Genomic DNA, 20,941 nt, shown 5'->3' with positions numbered 1-20,941 from the left:
CCAGTGTTGGGTCTCTAGTTAAATACCAGAAGTCTGGGCAAAGATCATCCTGTCTGGATCTCTGAAAGCCCAGATTAAAGCTAAATTTCTGGTCTAGGTACAGTAAATTCTGTATTTTGCAGTGTCTCCAAAGAGATGGTTTTCAAAAGAACTCAACTAGCAGTGTATTATAGTTCAAGATTCTGTATGAAAATCACTATTGCAAAAATACTGTATAATGAACTCAGGGATCGTGACATATTATGGAACCCTGGCATGATCAGCATTGAGACTTCAATTGGAATACTGAATACTTGGTGCTCCCTTTGGAGTGCAGGTACTTTGTGGTAGATAGTTATTAACGGACAAGATTGGACTGTAATTTGTGAGGTATCTGCAGAGCCACGTTGCAGTGTGTAAACAATAATCTGAAAACAGCTTTGTCTCAAAATCATAAGTTGAAAAACCAGTACAAGGGAGAAAGCGAAATACACGTTCTGAAGGGCAACAACTGCACTTTTTGCAGCACCAGTTCTCCCAGCTGCACGTTACGTAGTACAAATCCACATATTAATGGTCTCTGTTTGATCACTTTCATTTTGCATTTATTGCTCTCAGTCTTTGACTACAAGATAAAGAATAAGGCAGCAGTTCCCAAAACATACGAAATTAGGCACTGGAACTCTGACAACTTGCGCAGGTTTTGCTTATTTCCTGTTTGTAACTCTGAAGCTGGACAGAGCACTTGTACATTCCAAAAGTGTTCAGCAGCAGTTGTCGGGCCTTGGACTGAACTTCCTCCCACTTAGATGAACTACCAGGTACTAGAAAATGAAGAAAATAATTAACAGAATTCACTCATCAAGAAACCTGGACAATCCAGCTGTTGTCAAATTTATCTCATGGTTACTAACTACAGTAATCTTTGTTCAAGCTCAGTTTAATATTGTTCTGTGGTCCCTGTGTACTCTCTGTATATTCTTTTACACCTTTAGGTCTAAATCTTCTAACTAGAATCAACACCATGATGAAAGTATGTGTTTTAGACACTACCCCTCACCCCAAAAGACTGTTCTTTCTTACTAAAAATTAATATTCCCGGTACTGTTAGGTGTCTAAATCAGCACGTGTTGGCAAAACACACTTATTGTTCTTATACTTACAGATTGTTCTACATTAGAACTTCACCCTGCCTTTCCCTGGACAAAATAAGGCAAATTATGAGCAGAATTTTTTTCTTCCCTTCTACACAAAGAATCTGTATTGGTTGTTTCTGTACAAATATATTTTCTTGGCCCAGTTTTCATTTACACTGTGTCGTTCTGGACCGATGGCTTCTATACCTCGCTGTAAAAACCACAGTTAGTACCTGTGTTTTTCCCAGAATGATATTTCTTGGTTTAACTTAAATAAGGATTTTTTCTACACCTAGATTGATTTTAGAATGATGCTACACAGCAGCTTACCTAGTTGCAAGTGGACTATGGCAGCTGTTTTTCCTGCAGTGAGAGACCAAACATTTAAATCTTCTACAGAATAAACATCTTCAATTTTCATCAAGTCCTCCTTAATGCGATCCACATTTAAGTGCCTTGGAACTCCTGTGATACCAAACACGAGATAAAATTAATTCTGCCTTCTGAAAACTCTCAGTGGCCTTTAAAATGTTGTGACAAATGTCAATGTCAAAAAGAGTTTATAATTTGTGCTGTTGGAATTAATAACTTCTAAGTTATCAATAGGGAATAATATGGAAATTATCACATCAAGTCCAGTATAGATACAGCAGTTGTACAGGAATTGCAGTGATGCCTCAAATGTAATTTGTCCTGTCCAGAATCCTCTCTCTAGCAGTAGCCAACATTAGATCCTTTGGATCTACTGTGTGTACAGCTCTACAGCAGCTTCTAACCCCTAGCAACTGCTTAGACCAGACTCTAAGGTCAGGATCTAAGAAAAAAAATATGCTAGGGCCTGTCTCCTGCTGTCTCCTGAAACTGCTCTCTTCAGGTAACTGGTATCATTGTCAGACACTCATAGTAATCTGTGTACAGCAGTTAATACATATTACTTTTATCTTTGCAAATCAATGATGGCACTGACCAACTCCTTTTGGAGATAATATTTTGAGCAGCTATAGCACCTCGACATCTTCCCCACTTCACCATTTAGCTGTACAAAGGGCAGAATCAAAATTTTAGATTGTCAACATGGGTCAAAAACTAGTACAAAAATGCTGAACTCTGTTTCTGAACAGTTTTGTTTCTATCATAGTTTTTTACTGTTCATCTTCCAGTTTCATGGACTTTGATTATATATGTATATACACACACTATGAGGAGTTCAGCCACTTGCTACTCAAATTTCTTCAGGGTTTCTGAACCTGATGTCTTAATGTCTTCTAAATTACATTAGTTCCAATACTATCTCTTTTGAAAGTTCAGTTGTCTAGGATTGTCTCATATTAAACAACATTTTCCTTCCATTGAAGACCATTGAAAATTATTTACCTGAGCAGTAACTATATAACTGCCTGGTATTATTTCTACAGCTTTCTTTTTCTGGGAAACATGGACTTCAATTTCAGCATCTCACAACATGCTGTTCATAGATTTTCATGCTACCTTATAAATCTATAGTAAAAGCTACAATCTCATTACTTGTATTAGGTAGTCATTCAAGTTTTAAACTGAGCATTCCTACTATAATGATGAAACTTCAGTTTGAAAGTAACACTGAAAGCTGATACAACTCCAAGGACCTTGATGTTGTGGCTGTAGTCTCAATATAAATGCAAGTCTAATCTCTGGAGATGCGAATTTCAGTTGAAAGAATTCCCTAGCATACATAAAGCCCGTCTACCTCTCGTCATAACATCGTGAATTTGGAGAGTTTTATGGCAACTGGGTTACCTATGTAAACAGCTACAGCTCAAACCATCTGGAATCTGATACACTATTAGTTTGTCTTATCTGTTTTCTTCAGCTAAATCTTAGCTATTGCCTTGGAGCTAATTGAGATTTCTTAAGCAAATGTCACCATTTTTGCCTTCTTTGTGAACTTCCACTTCAGATTTGTTTTCTCCTCCTAAACGACAGCAGAAGTATCTGACACTGGAAGATTCTGAGGTCTTTGATTTCACTTGAGATTGTAATCAAAGTCAGTAATAGCTCCCATGAGACAGCAAAGAAGGTACAAGTAAAGCCCAGGGTTTTTCTCCCATCCCTAACATTTTCACTTTCATAAGGTAATAGTACTAGATCAGGCATGTTGGGTTGGCATGTTTACTATGATGTGAAGAATATTGCTGCTATCTTTCCCTCTAAGTGACTACATGAAGTAAGATTCTTCAATGTTCAGCTTTTTCTCTTTTTTTTCTGTTTTGCCTTCCTTTTTACACCACTCTTTACCTGTAGCTTCCCCTGTGGTAAGAGTAGAAGCACACAAGTAATACAATACTCTTTGTGGAAAAGGGGAAGACGGGATAGGTGTGAACCATTTGTCCAGCCATTTGGCCTAAGCTTGCTTCCTCCTTTTACATGCATTCACTTTAACTTCCCAAAAGTAACTGAAGTGCAAGTGTTGAACTGAGTCTAGGCAACTGTTCACTTAGTTCAGCTGACAGCCACTGCAGACACACAAGGAATTCTTTACATTTCCCTTGACCGTGTCCTGATGGTAAATGTGAGCAAAGCTGAGATCTGTGTCATTCTGGCAGAGGTCATAGATACCTAAAGACTGCTGTGGCTTAGACAGCCATCAAGAACCAGCAGATTAAAGCAGCTGTAGGATAAATAGGTCTCCAGACACATAGTGATGGTGATTGTCAAAAAAAGTGGCAGTGCTCACTGGTATTTGACATGTAAAGTACTGCAGGCTGTGTACAGATCTTACCTTCCAGAATAATAACTCCTGTATCACACAGAATACGAACTGTTGTCAAAACCACCAGTATGGAGAATACATATGTACATATAGGATCAGCAATCTTGTATTCTGGCTGTAAGGCAAGTTCCAAAGTGTTAAAGGATGCATGAAAATAAGCTCACTCTAAAAAATGTGACTCAGAAAATGCAGCTAGTTCTAGCTCCAACATTCATGAATGTTTCTTTTTTTGTTTGAATAGTTACCAAATACATAACACAGCCTTTGCTCATTTCACATGGATGCATGACGCTTCTAATAGAATATCACATCTTTTAAAAGCTTACCAAAACTTCTATTTAAACACCAGAGCTGAAATTCCTTACCTTAAAGCGTATGATGTACGCAGCCACGAGCACACCAATGCTCTGCACCAGGTCCCCAAGAGCATGTACAAACGCGGCTCTGACGGCAAGGCTGCTGTGCCCGTGGCTTCCGCTGGGGGCTGTGTTGGGAGAGTTCGACTGAGGTACGTGGGAGTGAGGGTGGGAATGGGAGTGGGAATGAAGGTGGCCAGATTGATTCAGCAAAAAACCCATTCTGAAAGTGAAAGAAGAAAAACAGTCCAAGAAACAAGCTTTAGGGTTTTTGGAGGGGGGGTGGAGGACGGGCTTTTGTGCTTTTTTTCCTTTCCTTTTAAACCACTGAACATTAAAAGTAATACTCTGCATCATTCCTTGTCTTATTTATGAAAATGAAGAAATCCAGCAAAATTATATCCCAGGTACAGATCATGAATGAATTAGCAGCTTATTCAGAAATACATTTATGAGTGTAAGAGAAAGGGAGATCTTACATCAAGTTAACTGCGACGCCAACAGCTGCTGTAATCAGCATGATATCGCCATTTATTTCATAGTCCATATGGATAGTTCTCTGAACAGCTTCATACAAGAGGAATGCCATAAGGATATAGACCAGCAATACACTAATGATGGCTGACAACACTTCTGCAAACAGAAAGGAAACAACATTACAAAAGTGAGTCTCAGATCTATTCCCATTTCCAAATTAGAATGTGGACAGAGACTGTCTTATATGTATTAGAACCCTAGTGCACAACTAACAAGTTGTGTGGTAAAGAAAACTTGTAAAACAGGATTAACAAATGGAGTTTGTTCTAGTCAACTCCTTCACATTTTCTTGTCACTATCAGTACTCTCAAGTTATGTTTTCTATGAAAACTTCACTAGTTATAACTGTGACTTCTTCAGAACTTCTGCCTGAGAAGTTGTAGGCAAAGTCCCTCTCCAGGGCAGAGAAAGATACGTGACCTCAAGTGTCACCAGCTCACCTACAAATAAGAGAAAAGCTTGATTTCAAGTTCCCACAGTATTAATCTGGATTTGGAAGTGAGTTATGTATATCCTTTTGTATTTAGGATTGAAAAAAACTGTAAAGATTACCAAAGTGAACAGTACAGACTTGTCAGACATACTGCTCTTAAGCTTCTCGACATATGTGTACATGCATGTTAGTTATTGCAGATTTCAGCTATGAAGGATTGCTTAATATAAGTTTCTGTATTGTTGTAATATGCTGCTTTAACATTTTAACATGATCTAATGTTTACCCAATACTTATATTTCACAAAAGTCAGAATGCTATGACCAACATTTTGGTGTAGGAATTTTATCTGATCAGCAGAGACTTTCAGAAGGGCACATATATCTAAAGAGAAAATTAGAAAGGTAATAAAAACTCCTAATATTTCATTGTTTTGCACCTTCCACTGATGCTTACATCTGTGGAAGATGGTTACAGCTCTTTCCAAGGTTCCTCCTATTTGATGTGAGGTAAACAGGCCTCAATATTTCATCCGTTGAGACCTTAGTGCTGTCTGCCTCCGTACCCAGGTCATGAAATTGGGCTTGTAATAGCATACATAAACCTGAGAAGGATGAGTCCACACTTTTTTTAAGGCCCTTCTATAAAGAATCTAGGTTTTTCCAAATGGGTCAGTAGATGCCTTTGAACATAAACATACTTTTACCCTATAGCTTCATATTCTGAAAACTGAGCTGAAACTGGGGGGAAAAAAAGGGGGGGGAGGGGGGAGGAATAGCATAAAATACCTGACAGAAAACACTGGCCCAGTTAAAACACTCTCTGTTATAAGCAACACAAGGCTTTACAAAAAGCACTGGGAAAACCTTAATGCTAGCTCCATTGTATTGCATATAAATCTGCAGCCATGCCTGAGTAATCTGTAGTCATTATGCATAATGCTCATTACTGTCACTTGCCAGATGGATCACTGGGATCTTAGCCTTCCTCTGTGAATTCAAAGATCAGAGTTGGAATTCATTTATTTGGAATTCTAATGGTTGTTCTTCCCCCTTGTTCCACACGTTGCCCTGATTTATTCCTCAGTAGGGACAAAATTCTGTTCTTGGCTGTATCATAGCTCTAAGAATACTGATCTGAGAATTGCCACACTTCTCCCTCAGTTTGACTTTGTCAGTGCTTAGTACAAATTTGGTTACTGCAAAAGTTGTCATTTCTAACACAGAACTGCCTTAATTTTGTTTGCTGAATATTACACTAAAAACTATGCAGCTATATAAGCACTTTAATGTCACCAAAATCACTTGGTCCATACACTGAATTTTTAACATCATTATAGGAGAAGAAACTCGACACCAACACATTCAGCTGTTCAATAATGTGCCAATGCCTGGATCAGTACCAGCATTACCAGGCACTAACAAGGCTCTGAGAGGCAACTGTCACAATCTCAGATGATTTCAGAGGAACACGAAAACCCTGGAAATAGCCATGCAAGTGATAGTGGCTTTTACTGAAGCAGGCAGATTACTCAGCCTTTAAAGAAAAAATCAAAAAACAACACATTCCTTCGAAGGTTTTCCAGAATGCTTTTTTAAAAACATCTGTGAAGCCACAGCGTGAGCATTTAAGAGAGAAATAACATTCTGCACTTTTACAATCTAAAATCATTTTTTCTGCAGCTGAAACCAGTGTTTCCCTGGCAGCTTCTTTCCCAGAGTCACCGTCATGTTGGCATTGTAGATTTGTGCTGAGATCTTTCACTTCTTGTGAAATGAGCTATGCACTGTCTCAGTGGACTGACTGATTCTGTCATTACTAACGTTGTCTCAGCAGCGATGGAAAAATGCCAGATTCCATATCTGTGCTTAAATCTGCTCAGTGTCTTGCTGAGAAGGAGGTATCTCCAGTTGGTGGTGAAACAGAGCTATTTTTGGCTTCAAGAATATAATCCTTTTTAGACATTACTGCAGTTTCCATTATTTTGTCTTTACTTTTCTAACCCATTCCTCAATCTGTCAGCTTCCTTATAACCACTGAAAAGGAAATAAAACTGAATGTGGAGCCTACATACTATGTCTTCAAAGATAATTCAAATAAATGAAAACTAGGGCTAATTTCCTTCTGGAATCTGACTGGACAACTAATAGGTCTGTAATGTCTGTAAACAATGCAATGTTTATGGGAAATCATTGGAAAATCCACTGTTCTGCACACAAAAGTGGTAATGAGCACCAGAAACATTGTTCATTAGAATGTTTTCATGCCTACTGTATACACAGATTATCTTAAAACTTAATGCAAAGTAGTTCTTGCACAAATTCCCAGCTTTAAACAAACACTCCACCATTTTTTCTGTGACAGATGCTCAATCTGTACCCCATTTTTAAAATTCTGTGATGTTTTAACACCTCTCATGAAATTCAAGCTATCCTTGAGCTTGTTTTATTTGCTGGCAAGCTTCTTACACATAGGTTATCTGGAAAAATGTGTCACAATGAGGATATATCCTAGGATCAGCTTTGTTCCATTGCCATCATTCACTGCTGTGTGAAACTGGACCCACAGGCCACAGCATTCAGACTGGGCACCTAAGATCAGGCAAATAAGTGTCATAAATGGAACTTTTTTAAAAAAATGAATATTCTGAACTTGCAGAACCTAGGTCAAGGTTTAGGGGTCTCCTGCAGGGAGTGGAGCATCTCCCTTATGATGAAAGCTGAGGGAGCTGGGGCTCTTTAGCTTGCAGGAGGCTGAGGGGTGACCTCATTAATGTTTACAAATATGTAAAGGGCAGGTGTCAGGAGGATGGAGCCAGGCTGTTCTCAGTGATGTCCAGTGATAGGACAAGGGGCAACAGGTACAAGCTGGAACATAAGAGGTTCCAAAGAAACATAAGGAAAAACTTCTTCCCTGTGAGGGAACACTGGCACAGGCTGTCCAGATGGGTTGTGGAGTCGCCTTCTCTGGAGACATTCAAAACCCCCCTGGATGAGTTCCTGTGTGACCTACTCTAGGTGGTCCTGCTCTGGTACAGGGAGTGAACTAGATGATCTTCAAGGTCCCTTCCAACCCTTAAGATTCTGTCATTCTGTCATTACCCAATCCTCTTCCTCAGTGCAGCCACAGACACTCTTCTCCCCACACCTCCAGGCTCCAGCTGTCCTACTACAGAGACAGCTGCACTGCTGCTACTCAGTAGAAAGGAACCCTTGGAAGCAGTGTAGCCCTGATAAAGCAGGATTAACCACAGCAGGTTGCTCAAGGCTGAACTCAGTTTTGAGTATTTCCAACTGTGGAGACTCTGCAACATGTTCTAGTGTTTGGCCACCTGCTGGCACTGGGCAGCAGCAAAGTAGCAGTCATTGCTGCTCTCTGTAACTTCTCCCAGGGAGAGTATGGACTAATTCTATGGGCCAGATCCAGCCCATGGGCCACCACTGAATCAGTCTGATCAGTTTTTTTCTGGGTAGTAAAATGGAAAAAAACCACAAGCAAACAAACAAAAAAAAGCCCTGAAAGTGAGATGGCAGGAATCCTCAGGGATTTGTGTTTGCAAAGTGCTGCAGAGCCCTCCAATTATTTGAAAAAAAATCAGTGAAAATGTACAGAACTGAGTAAGATTTTAATGGTTAAATAAGTTTATTTTCTAAGATTAACTCCTGTTTTAAGCAAGGCTGTGGCATGTTCAATGTATGTACTATTTGATTTTAGAGAAGTTACAACTACATACACTACTCAAATGATTTTTACATAGGTTAAAGTATGTATAAATGCTAGCAAACATCCTCTAGGGACTATGAGCAAATGCCAGGGGCATACCTGCAAGGTCAGGTTTCAGTATTAGGTGATCTCTCATTGCAAAATTAAAACTTCTTGAAAGAAAAGTTTGTAATGGGAAATGCTGGCATTGTTAATGCTTTCTTGCTAAAGCCCTAAAGATCTTTGCTAGCACACAGAGTTATGCATTCATGCACTAGTGACTAACTGATGACAAATGACTAGGAGTGATGGAGTTGTCGAATTCTATTGCTGTTCTAGCAGCCAAAATAAGAATTGCAAATAATGACTACACAAGACACTGAAATTCCTTGAAAAAATATACACTACAGAATGTATAGAGCACACTGTGACACTAGAAATTATCTGTTTCATGAAAAATAAAGGTTGAAGCTTTTTGGCTTGCCTACAAGACCTGCACCTGTATATTATGCATTATTATATTCAGTTAGCAACCACTTGAAAACATCCTTGATCATCATTACATTTCCAAACATGAAGTAATGAATCCTGAAAATACCCTTCCAAGGTTTAGTATGTAATTCTGTTTATACTTCTTTTTTACAGACACCTAAAAAAGGGCAGAGGTTAGCTTACAGTATTGAGAACCATGAGACATTTTGACCATTGCTTGGTGTGGTTTGGGGACTGCAATAGGAATACTGCTTTATGCAGCTTCTGGCAGAGCACAGCTCTCTGATAATACTATCTACAGAACTCTTCAGTCCTGGATTAAGGTGTCATTTTTCACATTATGACATTCCAGTGTCATAATTCTACTGAAATCAATGGGACATCATAAATCCTGGGCACTGGCAATCATCTGTTGTGAACAGATTGACATGTACAGATCCTCAGTGTGTCACACCAACAGTGACAGTGGTACAACAGTGAGTGACGAAAGAACGTTCCCCTGTTTTGCTCAACAGCCTCAGTTCTGAAGCACAAAGGTGCACAGGGGCCTGAGCTAATGCAACAGCCCAGTAATTACAGATGGACTGTAAAACACAGCTGCATATCCACTCTTGTTCTTGCTGGGGACAGCTTCCCTCCTCTGAACCCTTTTTTAAACTTTTTAGGTCACGGTTCGTTTGTAGGAAGTCAAATGCACCACGTCACAGCATATCCAGTTCCCCAGTCTTCGTCCTTAAGATGGAAGATGAATCAAGCATTCAGAATTAACTACGGATCTGCTAAGTCTCAGTTCCACAGAGATGGAGAGACACTTCCTGCTCCTCGTGAGTGAAACTCTGCCATAAACTTCACCTTTGGCTGACATTTAATTTCTTGTAAATTGGGGATTTTATTGTCTATTCCCTTGTGGCAATACAACCTATGTAATGGATCCACAATGGCCAGTGAAAGGACGTTAGAGTCAGAGTGTTAAACGTAAAGCAACTTCTAGGTTTGTTGCTACTTCTTTGAAGTTACCTGTTCTAGAATTAGGTGATCTTTACAGTTGTTGCTTAACATACTCTGTTAACAGCAAAAACTGGTATCTACATACCTAAGCGATGAAATCCAAAAGTGAACCTCTTTGTGGGAGATTTTGCAGACAGCCAGAGAGCAAGCAGGGTCAAAATAATACCGCTAAGGTCAGTTAACATATGAAGTGCATCTGTCATAATTGCTAGACTGTTAGCAACATATCCACCTGGAAACAAAGTTGGAAAAGTCAGGATGTATAACATTAATGATTCTACATAACATCCCCTTGGCATTTCTCATAGTTATGTATTTTCAGAACAGTGTGTTAAGTGTATGAGAGCCCTTCTTTTTCCCATTACAATCAAGATGCCACGCTGTAACAAAGCTACCATAGTTACAAGTGCTGTGAAGTGTGCTTACTATTAACACAGACAGGATTCACCCCTGTTCTTCTCATAGAGGCTACTTGCATCATAACATTTCTCAGATCAGGCCCAAAATAGTTTTGTATCTTTTCCCTTCATGTTATCACATATGTGTGTAACCTGCTAATTCTCTTTTTCAGTCACATCTGTTAAATATTTTGACATTAGGGAACAGGGACAGAAGTCCAGTGACTCAATGGCAACCAAATTTACTCTGTCCTTGTTTTATTTTCATTACATTATCTTTTAACCTTCATTATTCCTTGTCCCGGCAGAGATGTTTAAGTTCTGCCAATGCATATTACAGACAATGACTTTCACTTGCACGGCGCTTTTCATTGTTATTTATTACCATATTTTTTTCTCATAATTATCAGCTGGATTGAGACAAATAACCTCAGATCAAAGGTTAATATCTTTGTTCCAATTCAATTGCTAATGCTTCTACTGGATGGGTGAGAGATTTAAACAATGTGCCTCTCTTAAACATCCGTTATCTAAAGGGGAATCAAGGACAAGCTGTGTTTTCTTCCACATGCACGAAGGCAGGATGATTTGCTCAGAGAAGATGACATCTTTAGTGTCAGCTTAGTTTCTCTTTTTACCTTGAGATTGTCATTCCTCCTGTAAAGTTTACTGCACAAAGCATGCAGCTGGTGTGCCATTTAGCTCCAACATTTTGAGTAAAGGTATCTTCATACACAATTACAACTGTCTCAGTGAAGAGGCTGACCATGAGGACATAGCAAAGGTCTGGCTGTGGATGTGTGTACATGTACACCTGCAGAGCTGCACTTTCTTCCCTAGCCAAACACAAGCAACGTGGCTGGTACTGTGGTATTGCTTGTGCTGTGGGTAACTACCAGTTACATCGCATTTCAAACAGCTCCTTCTTCCATCCCCCTTTCTTCAGTTGTTCATAAGTTTCTAAGTCAAATTCTTCTGAGACTGAAATTTTCCAAAGGCTCTCACTGGGGGGCCTTTGGAAAAAATGGTGAGTTTTTGAGATTTAGCAATTCTGCAGCTTTTTGAGTAAAATGAGTTGTGCCTTTCCTTTGTCAATTACTGTTCTCACACGATTTTTTAAAAATTATATGGAGTTGAGAGGTTGAGATACTGAGTAACTCAACCTCTTTCTTAGTCAAACCAGAACAAACCATAATTTCTACCTCCCACATTACATTTGGTGGTTGATATGTACGACCATTTGAAGTGTGTATGTTCATCCACATGTGTTAGTTTTTACAATCACTTCAGTCCAAGATGAGTCAATCCTGCTTCAGCTACCATCTCACCTTTAAAGACTTTGAAAATCAAATGTTAAAGAAGGAATTCAGGTACTGAAGCTAATCATAATGCAGCATGTGGATTAAGACAACGTAACAGAGATTTATGTAAATCTAAAGCAAAGGTCTGTTTCCAAAGGTTCCTTACTTGGTTAAAGGTACTACCTAAAGGCTGTTTAAAACACTTGGAACAAAAGAAGACATCTATAACCCTTACAAATTGCTCGATGCCCCACCACTGTTTTCAGTGACCTGTGAAGGACAGCAGTCCTCAGGGATGATCAATGAGAAATCTCTAAACACAGCTGAAAACGTCAAAACCCTGTTAGAAAAGCTAACTAGGACTTGCAATATCTTTTTTTCATTTCTTGATGCAAAGTGTAAGTTTTTATCTGGCTTTTACAATGACTGTTCAGCAAATTAAACAGCAAACACTGAGGTGGGCTGGGGGAACAGGCTTGGCTGCACTTTGCAAAACAATATGCCAATCAAGATTTTGCAAAGAAACTTCTGAAATAAGATTTCCTTCATCTTGTCATCAGTAACAGACAGCAACAAATTCCTCAACAAATTAATTGTCTGATAGAGTCTTTTTCTTAGAAACTCAAATCTGTCAAAGATCTGTCAAATCTGTCAAAGAAAAAGAGAGCACTAAAATGACCTTTATGATCAAACTGAGCTACAGATCAATTCCAAAAGTTTCAAAATTTGAAACCAACCAGTCAGCACACGACAGAGGGCTGGAGTGCAATACATTAAATACATAAGGCACTGACCCAAGACTTGAGGGCTCCATCATTACCCATTCCGCTGCTGCTGTCGTCCCTTATCATTCAGTCACTCAGGTCAAGATCTACAAAAATACTGAGATTCCCAAGTCCTCTATTTATTCTCTAGGGAAGCTGGATGCCTGAATATTTTATGGGTCTGGCCCTTAGTGCTGTCTGCCTCAGTGCCCAAATAATGAAATAGGGCTGGTAATAGCATACCTTGGGGGGACATGCCCACACCACAGCACTAACACTTTGGACAGACAAATCTGCCGCTTGATATGAAGCTGTACAAGTCCTGGCTGGAAGGGAGAAAACACAGATGATATGCCAGTGATGAAAAGAGAGTTTTCACTCTCTACATCTATTATTTCTAGAGTTCTGCCTGCACTCTAGGTATGGAGAAGTCCACAACATAATGAATTGGATCCAAAGTCCCTAACAGTCACCCTTAGTGACTTCAGCACCAAGCTGGCAACGGCTCAGACGTATTATTCAGTAATAAGAGGTCCTTCAGATGTACCGAGTTCAATGTATGAGTAAGGATTACTATGTCAGACCTACAACATTATGCAGCTTATCAAATGTACCTGAGTTCATGCTGAAACAAAATCTCAGCCAGAGGAAAAAATGGAGCCATGGGGACAAATGGAGGCATTCAGTCTGCAAGAGCTTTGATGCAAAGTGTCTTATCTATGACCCAGTGATATGCTGTGGCAGTGTTATTAATGACTAACTACAAGCTTGGAGATGTTGAAGGACAAACTCACTTTTTTCCATTAACACACGTTCCTGAAATAAGGCCACAAATAAAACTGGTGTAGGTACAGTCAGTATTCTGGTCTTTCTATGAAAAATGCACCATTTCTCCTCAGGATTTTTGTCCCACATTTGTGGAATAAACTGTTATTTACACTCGAGTAAGGATTTCACTCCCTATCCACTTCGTAGAAGCTTCTGTCTTAAACATACAATTCACAGCTGTCCTAGGACAAGTGATCCAACAGTGAGAGCTCACTTCACATGAGCAGATGTCAGACCTTCAGTCATTACTGACCAAACTCACATAGGTGAGGAGGAGCATGTAGGTGCCATGTTACTGAGCCTGAGGTATCTCTGTTCCTTACTTCAAGAAAGTTTTTGTTACTTGATTTTTTTTTTCAGTGAATTATGGCCAGTAATTCCTCTGATGAGCTGTGATCTACACTTGTATGTTAAAATAAAAGCAATTTAAAAGCAGTTAGCTGTTATAGTTACTAGCAAGACTTAGCCCCACATACACCTCAATGTAATGTGTAATGCTCCCTGCTACTCCAAATCAGGGGGATGTGGAGGAGAGTGTCTCAGCATTCTTCAGGAGCTGAGCAGTACCAGACACATGCAGCAAATGGCAGGGATGTATTCAGAAGGTAAGAGGATGCTGACCTTGATAAGCAATCAGAGATTCAAAGATAAATACTTTACTTTGTAAAAAATATCTAGCAATAGCAAAGGCATAACATCTAATAGCTCATCTGTGCATCCAAGGGACCTTCAGATTTCATTTCAAGCCTAGGCTGCTGTAGCCCGTTAAATAAAGCACAGTCTGTTTGTACAGACTGCTGCATGATGCTCGGGGTCTCTCCAACCTAAAGAGAAAACGACAGCCTTTAGGAGAGAGCCATAAAAGCTGAACCACAGCACCAGAATCATTCTTCAGGCAAACAACAATCAGGTGCTTTACACGGGAACGAAATCCCACGTAAAAACCTATCATCCTTCTGCCAAGGACTAACAAACAAAAACCACAAATAATTTAATCAAACTGTTCTTATGCACTGTAATGGAAAGCATTAAAACACCTATTATTGTAATTGACTTTGCTCATATGGTTTATGTCTGGATGGAATGTAAGTCTAGTGCAGAGCACAGCAGGGCATGGGGAAATTGTCAAGTGCCTGGCCCCTTCACAGGACTGCAAGGATAGTTCAGGACTGGTCTTTTCAGTTGTAACAGTGTATTGCTGTGTAGGGTGAGTAAGGACAAATACCCCCGCAGTAGTAGCTTTGTTACTATGGTTAATGTCACACTTGCAAACAGCAGGATTTTATGGCAGTAAGTAAAAATACTGAGGGTTAAATTACTCATCTTCTTTCACTTATGTCTGTAATCAAATGCCATTTCTCCCTCACTTAAAACACCTTACAAACTTGTAAGAAAAACTCACAAGGAGACATAAAAGCTCCTCAGACGTGCAAAAAACATCTTATTTTGTGCCATTTCGGGGTATGGCCGAGATTCGAATAAGGGAAGTTGCAAATTCCTCCTGCACGGAAAATACAGGTGGACTTTGCTCCTCACTCTCTGAACTTGCTGCTAATCTCTCTAAATGACAGATGGTTTCTCTTAGTAAATATTTAAAACCGAGGCCGGAGCAGCACAAGAGGCTGCGAGGCACCTGCGCCGGAGAGACGGCAAAAAAACCCAACCGACTCACCTACAAGCTCCCCCGTCATGAAGAGGAGGTAGAGGAGAGCAGCGAGCGTCAGCCGCTTCTTCACCTTCCGCAGCCGGGAGCGCTCCCGCCGGCTGCTGCAGCCGCTGCAGGGGTCCGGCCGGCCGGGCCGGGCGCTGCGCAGGGCGATGTCCCGGTCCAGCAGGGAGTCGTCGTCGGAGGGCAGGCCCAGGGGCGCCCCGTTCACTGGCGTCTCGGGGGCCACCTCTGAGGCGTCGTCCGACACCACCACTCGCAGCTTGTTAAACCTGGGGAAGTCCTCGTCCCCCACCTCGTCCGAGAAGTCAAAGGCACTGGAGTCGTTCAGGAACAAGGGGTCCTCGCTCCTCCGCAGCAGGGACTTGATGCTCGCCCAGAGGCCGGGCCCGGCCATAGCGGCGGCGCACCGGGAGCCTCCCCGGCCGCGGCCGGCTCCTCTGGCTTAGCTTCCTCCTCGCAGGCAGCGCCCGTCCGTCCGCCGTCCCGTCAGGGTATGTCCCCTACATCGCCGCGCCGGGCCCTGCGCAGGCCGGCCGGAACGCGACGCGGGGCTCTGCCGCGGAGCGCCCCGGCACTCCCGATCCCCCCACCGCCGCCCCCCCGGCACTCGCGCCGCCCCCCCACGCCGCTCCGCGCCCCGAGCGCACAGCTGCGAGGCGCCGCGGCCGCCGTCCGCCCCCGGAGCCCTGGGCCGCCTCGCGGAGCCCGTCTGCCCCGCCGCGCTCGCCGGCGCAGCCCCGGTCACGGTGCGGCCGGGCAGGCGGCGCCGGGCGCAGAGCCGCGTCCCTGCCGGCGCAGGGGGAGCGCCGCCGCCGCGCGCGTCACAGCCATCAGAGCCGCGCCCCGGGCACCGCCGTGGGCGGCGAACGCGCCTCGGCCGAAACCCCTACGCGCTCCCGGGTCGGCCCCGCGCAGGGCGGCGGCGGCGGGCGCGGCGGGGCCGGGCCGGCAGACGGGAGCCGGCACCCCTGCGCGCCCACAGACCGCCGCGGCCCCCGCCGGCACTGCGCCTGCGCCGCGTGCACCGGGCGGCTGCAGGTTCGGGCCCCGCTCCCGCCGCCTCGCCGCGCCCAGCGCTGACCGCGCAGTGGTCGCCCCGTGCAGTGGCCGTCAGCAGCGCGCGGCCTTGCGGCACCCGCGCCTTCCCCGTGGTGACCCCTCTCCACGTGCATTTGTGTTCCGTGGATAAATGTCACGCGAGGCAGAGACTTTTAACTGTAAAAGCCGTAAAACCGTTGATAGACAAGCAACTGTTTTCGTGTACACTGGAAGCCTGAATCGCATCCTGCCACGCTTCAAATTGTAAAAGTCACAAGTTTGCATTGTGTAGCCGTTTTTCGTTGCGTCCCTGGCAAAGGCAAGGCTCTTTGCACCGTTTCCAGTAACTCCCATCGGGGCAGCGCCGTGTGGTAGGAAGTCACATGCGCCTTTCTAATCGTTCGTTAAAGGATGTAGGCAGGAACGAACCTCAGAGACACTGCTGTCTTATCATTCCTTTCATAACCATGCTCTAACGTCAATGTAATTAGATTTTTGACATTATTAGTTCTGTTGAGAGGTGATTCTCTCTCCTCACTCATCGGAGTGCTGGAGGTTTTCTTGCCAGCCTATGCGTACCCATGGCCCACTTTTGTTTCTGTGTCAATCAGTTCCCCAAGTCATAAACACTTCTGGAAAAACACGCCTCCCAGAGGGAAAGTACGTATCCTGTTTTTCGACCTGGTTGAAGGAAGTTACGAAGTCTGGACAGTTGAATAGAACTCCAAGATTTTGGAGAAAGACACTCCCTGTCTGGTCAAGGACTGATAGCAGATTCTGGCACGCATCAGAGCGGTGCTGCAGGATGGGAGTGAGACTCTCCTTGGAACAGGCCCTGCGGGAGGCAAGTCATGTGTGGTAAACTGGCCTTGGATGAGGATTGCTTATTGTTGTTCTTAATGATGTCAAGAAGTAAACAGTACCGTGCTTTGTCTGAGCTCCCTTGCCAATGTGGCCATTTTCCTGCGATCTCAAGTTATTCCTCCTCAGGTGTTGAAAGAGGTGCCATCCACAGCCCTTTCACTCACCTCATACTTTCCCCAGCAGGATTACCAGCTGATGAACTGGGACCCTGAAATGGGCCAGAGTTAAAAAAATACATATTGGAAAGGGTTGGGGTATATTTGTGTGTGTAACTGAAATTGCTTCCATGATCACAACTCTTACAGATACCCATGTGACAACGGAGGGGGCAGTGAACTCTGTGGGAGTTAGAATGAGCAGTGGGGACTGGGACCCTGTTACAGCAGTGCTGCTGCATAAAGCAGCATTCTCGGCTGTGTTCCAGCACAGCCATTGTTAATGTTTGTGTTCTCTCTGGGTGATTTAACTCACTCCACATTTCACCCATTTCACCACTTATACCAGTACAAGTCAGTGAGGACACACATGCATGAATGACTGGCAGGGTAGGAGCTGGCAAAACAACTGCTTATAAAACTGTCTTAAAATGTTGGGCTTCGCACCGGTGAATTGAGGAATAGGCTCATGCTCCATCTTGAGGCCCCTTCTACAGGAACAGAAGCTTCTAGTGTTGAGGAGGGATGGTAAGTTGAGGGGACCTAACACCCCAAACACCAAGGTTTGCCATCTTGCCTTTTATTGAGTAACTAAGACCACATTTTCTGAAGTGTTGTCAAGATCCAAGTCATGCATTGTCAAGATGAACCTTTGTTGAACGGAGCCTTTTGAAACAGCCTGTTCATTTCTTTATTATGACAGCCAAGGGTGTGCCCTCTCTGTAGTTGTGTTTACTTAAGAAGTACAGAATCTATAAGAAATTACCTATTAATGTGAAATATCTCCTTTTCATACATCATATTTGAAATCATCCAGCAAGTTCAAAGCTGATCGTTCAAAACATACTTTTTGCTACACAATTCAAACCAACATTCTATTTTTACCCAGATTTCTAAGGCCAGGGTAGGTGCTATGTATACAACTGCTTAAATCAGTTACAGCAATAAAATCCAGAATGTGCAGGTGCCACTGAAAGTTTCCAAACAGCGTTGCTGCAATATAAAGTCAAAAGGAAATGTGATTGTTTGCTGTTAGTGTCACATGCATAGGCATTTGTCTTGCCAGGAGTTTGAAAATGAACAACTTTCCAGCGTGAGTCTGCAGTCTCGCTGGGAGTATAAGACCTCAGCAAGAAAGCTAGAAAGTTGTGTACACACTGTGGACAATCACTTGGAGAGTAAGTGTGGAGGATTATGAGATGAGTAGCAAATAAGTGCAGGAATACAACCGAAAATTGTAGAACAGGAGGGAAAGGCAGGAAGCGTAGGAGCATATGAAACATTGCTGCCCATGGATGCGTAGAAGATCTGTCAGCTGAACAGTCTATGTTCTTCACAGTCTTCTTTGGAGAGCTCCATTGACATGTAGGGACTATAAATCCAATTCAGCTATTATACTGAGGTGTCCTCAGCATGACTTTCTTTACAATTAATTAAAGCTGCTTCATTGTATGGCCCCGTGTGTTATACAGGTTGTTGTTGCACGGTATCTTGTTACTATAGAACAATAGTAATGTTAGTACTGATATTGCACACATCCTTGAAATTAGTTAGACTAGCAGGTAACTGTGCTTTTTGTTAAACAAAATGTTTTATGTTCCTTATTACAGCCTTCACTTAACTTTCTTTTCAAACATCTTTTTTCTTTTAGAATAAAACCTTACCTAATCCTTCACAGGATAATTAACTTGGTAATGCACTTGGGAAATAGCTACTGTGAAACAAAGAACATTTTGTAGAGAAAAAAGAACAAGAGACACTTCCTATCAATCTCTTTTTTTTTGAGCGTTTGAGTTGATAAATAGTTAAATTTTAACTTGCCTAGAAAAACAGATACCAATTTTATATTCCAGTCCTTAGTCTATTTCTGCAAGATGTGGGAGGGCCTGGAACAGGCAAAGCAGGAACAGAAATCTGAAACTCCCACATCTCAAGTGAGACTATTTCAGAGCGATTATCTCACTTGTTCTTACTAGAAATTACATCTGGAAGCTGAGAAGTCTTTCCCAGTGAAACTTTCCCCCCCAAAAATGTTTCCCACTCTAAGAAACTTTTAAGTAAAATTACTAACCAGTTGTAAATGAGAATTTGATTCAAAGTGTTTAAGTTAATTGACAAGTTCCTATTCTTGCAGTCTGGCTTCAGACCAGGCTTCTTTTTTAAAGCAAAGGCAGAAAAAGAAACAAAAACAGGAAAGTTTTTAAACTGATGACAGGACAGTAACATAATTGTGATCAACAGTTAATTAAAATACATATGTGGAGAAAAATATAAACTAATTTGCAACAATCTTGTTATAAAAATGTCCATTTTAGAGGTGACAGATCATCTAAGAAGTCCAATTTTTTTGCCTCCATTTCTGAAAAGCATTAATGGAACTACCTGAATTTATCTTCAAGGTTTGGGATTTTATAGAAATTTGGCATTCCAACACTTTCTGAGTGGTTCCTTCACTGGTTTCTTACCATAGCTGTGCCTGCCTTTCCTGACAAGACCTCTATAGATAGAAGAGAAAACAAATATAAATCATACAAGTGTTTTTTTCAAAAAAGACCACCCAAAAAAACTTGCAACTTATTCTTATTCTTGTAGACTGTTTGAGGGAGATGCAGAGACAGATACGTACACAAAGAACAGCTCTCAGAATCTTATTTCCTAACAAACAAAAGCTAAAAGCTGAATAATCTACGTGATTTCTGGAGAATAAAATACAGATTTATTAAATACAGGGGAAAGTATGCCCCAAAGAAGGGGCACCTTGCAGTGATTTTAGTTGGTTTAGTCCCTTGGAAGCAGAACTGCCTGCATTCTGCTGTGCGTACTCTGCTTGAGCACAGTTGCTCACAGCCAGGGGAATGCACTGGCTGCTGCTGAGTTACTCTCTGTCACTTTTCATAGAGTCATTTCAGTTGGAAAAGGCCATTATGATCAAGTCCAACCACTCACCTCACACTTCCAAGCCCAACACTAAACCATGTCCCTCAGCACTTCAGCTATGCATCTTTTAAATATCTCCAGGGATGGTGACCCCACTCCTTCCCTGGGCAATGTTCCAATGGCAAACACCCCTCTTGATAAACAAGTCCTTCATCATCTCCAATCTAAGCCTCCCCTGGTGCATCTTGAGGCCATTTCCACTTGACCTGTCATTCATTACTGGGAGATGAGGCCGACCCTCACCCTGCTGTGAACTCCTTTCAGGTAGTTGTAGAGGGGGATCATGTCTCCCCTCAGCCTCCTCTTCTCCAGGCCAAACACCCCCAGTTCCCTCAGCCACTCCTCATCAGACTTGTGCTCCAGACCCTTCACTAACTTTGTTGCCCATCTCTGGCACCTCACGCTTCCCTCCTTGTCAGGCCCACTGCCTGTATTCCTAAAAGGTAAGGAATCACTAGCAGGCACAGCCACTCCCAGAAGCATGCCTGCGGTGGTACAGGGAGTTCTAAGGGTGACACACCGCCAACTCGACATGGCCTCCACAAACAGATTCCGTGCATCGCCTGCTGCCCTCCCAGCACACCTGTACATGTGA

At 42.3% G+C, this 20,941-nt stretch overlaps 2 protein-coding genes across 4 annotated transcripts in view; one reads left to right on the top strand and one right to left on the bottom strand.

The window, feature by feature from the left end:
• The window catches only part of C7H15orf48 (chromosome 7 C15orf48 homolog), a 30,594-nt gene extending 16,795 nt beyond the window's left edge, over positions 1-13,799 (top strand). For both annotated transcript variants that reach the window (XR_009819033.1, XM_061999484.1), the window contains one exon: positions 10,050-13,799. The gene's annotated coding sequence lies outside the window, so the exon portion shown is untranslated. The remainder of the gene's footprint in view (positions 1-10,049) is intronic.
• SLC30A4 (solute carrier family 30 member 4) lies at positions 563-15,949 on the bottom strand. 2 transcript variants are annotated; one of them, XM_010195556.2, is made up of 7 exons: positions 15,356-15,949; positions 10,478-10,624; positions 4,700-4,853; positions 4,230-4,443; positions 3,874-3,979; positions 1,446-1,580; positions 563-803 (listed from the first exon to the last, which is right to left on the bottom strand). In XM_010195556.2, exons 1-7 carry the CDS (start codon positions 15,744-15,746, stop codon positions 649-651), a joined length of 1,302 nt encoding a protein of 433 aa, XP_010193858.2. In that variant the 5' UTR covers positions 15,747-15,949; the 3' UTR covers positions 563-648. The 2 variants fall into 2 exon arrangements, with proteins under 2 accessions (XP_010193858.2, XP_061855461.1); XM_061999477.1 differs by lacking the exon at positions 10,478-10,624.
• Positions 15,950-20,941: the final 4,992 nt, after the last annotated feature.

Source organism: Colius striatus, chromosome 7 (assembly GCF_028858725.1).
Source record: "Colius striatus isolate bColStr4 chromosome 7, bColStr4.1.hap1, whole genome shotgun sequence".
NCBI lineage: Eukaryota > Metazoa > Chordata > Aves > Coliiformes > Coliidae > Colius > Colius striatus.
The sequence above is the reverse complement of the archived record's forward strand: the minus strand, read 5'-3'. Positions and strand labels throughout refer to the sequence as shown.

Bases quoted from the DNA above. Each gene is read 5' to 3' on its own strand.
- SLC30A4 (XM_010195556.2), bottom strand. From the start codon at position 15,746: ATGGCCGGGCCCGGCCTCTGGGCGAGCATCAAGTCCCTGCTGCGGAGG. The intron at 3,980-4,229 runs GTAAGGAATTTC...CTTGCCTTACAG, and splicing joins CGTACATCATACGCTTTAAG to CCAGAATACAAGATTGCTGA. The intron at 804-1,445 runs GTAAGCTGCTGT...TTCATTTTCTAG, and splicing joins CATAGTCCACTTGCAACTAG to TACCTGGTAGTTCATCTAAG.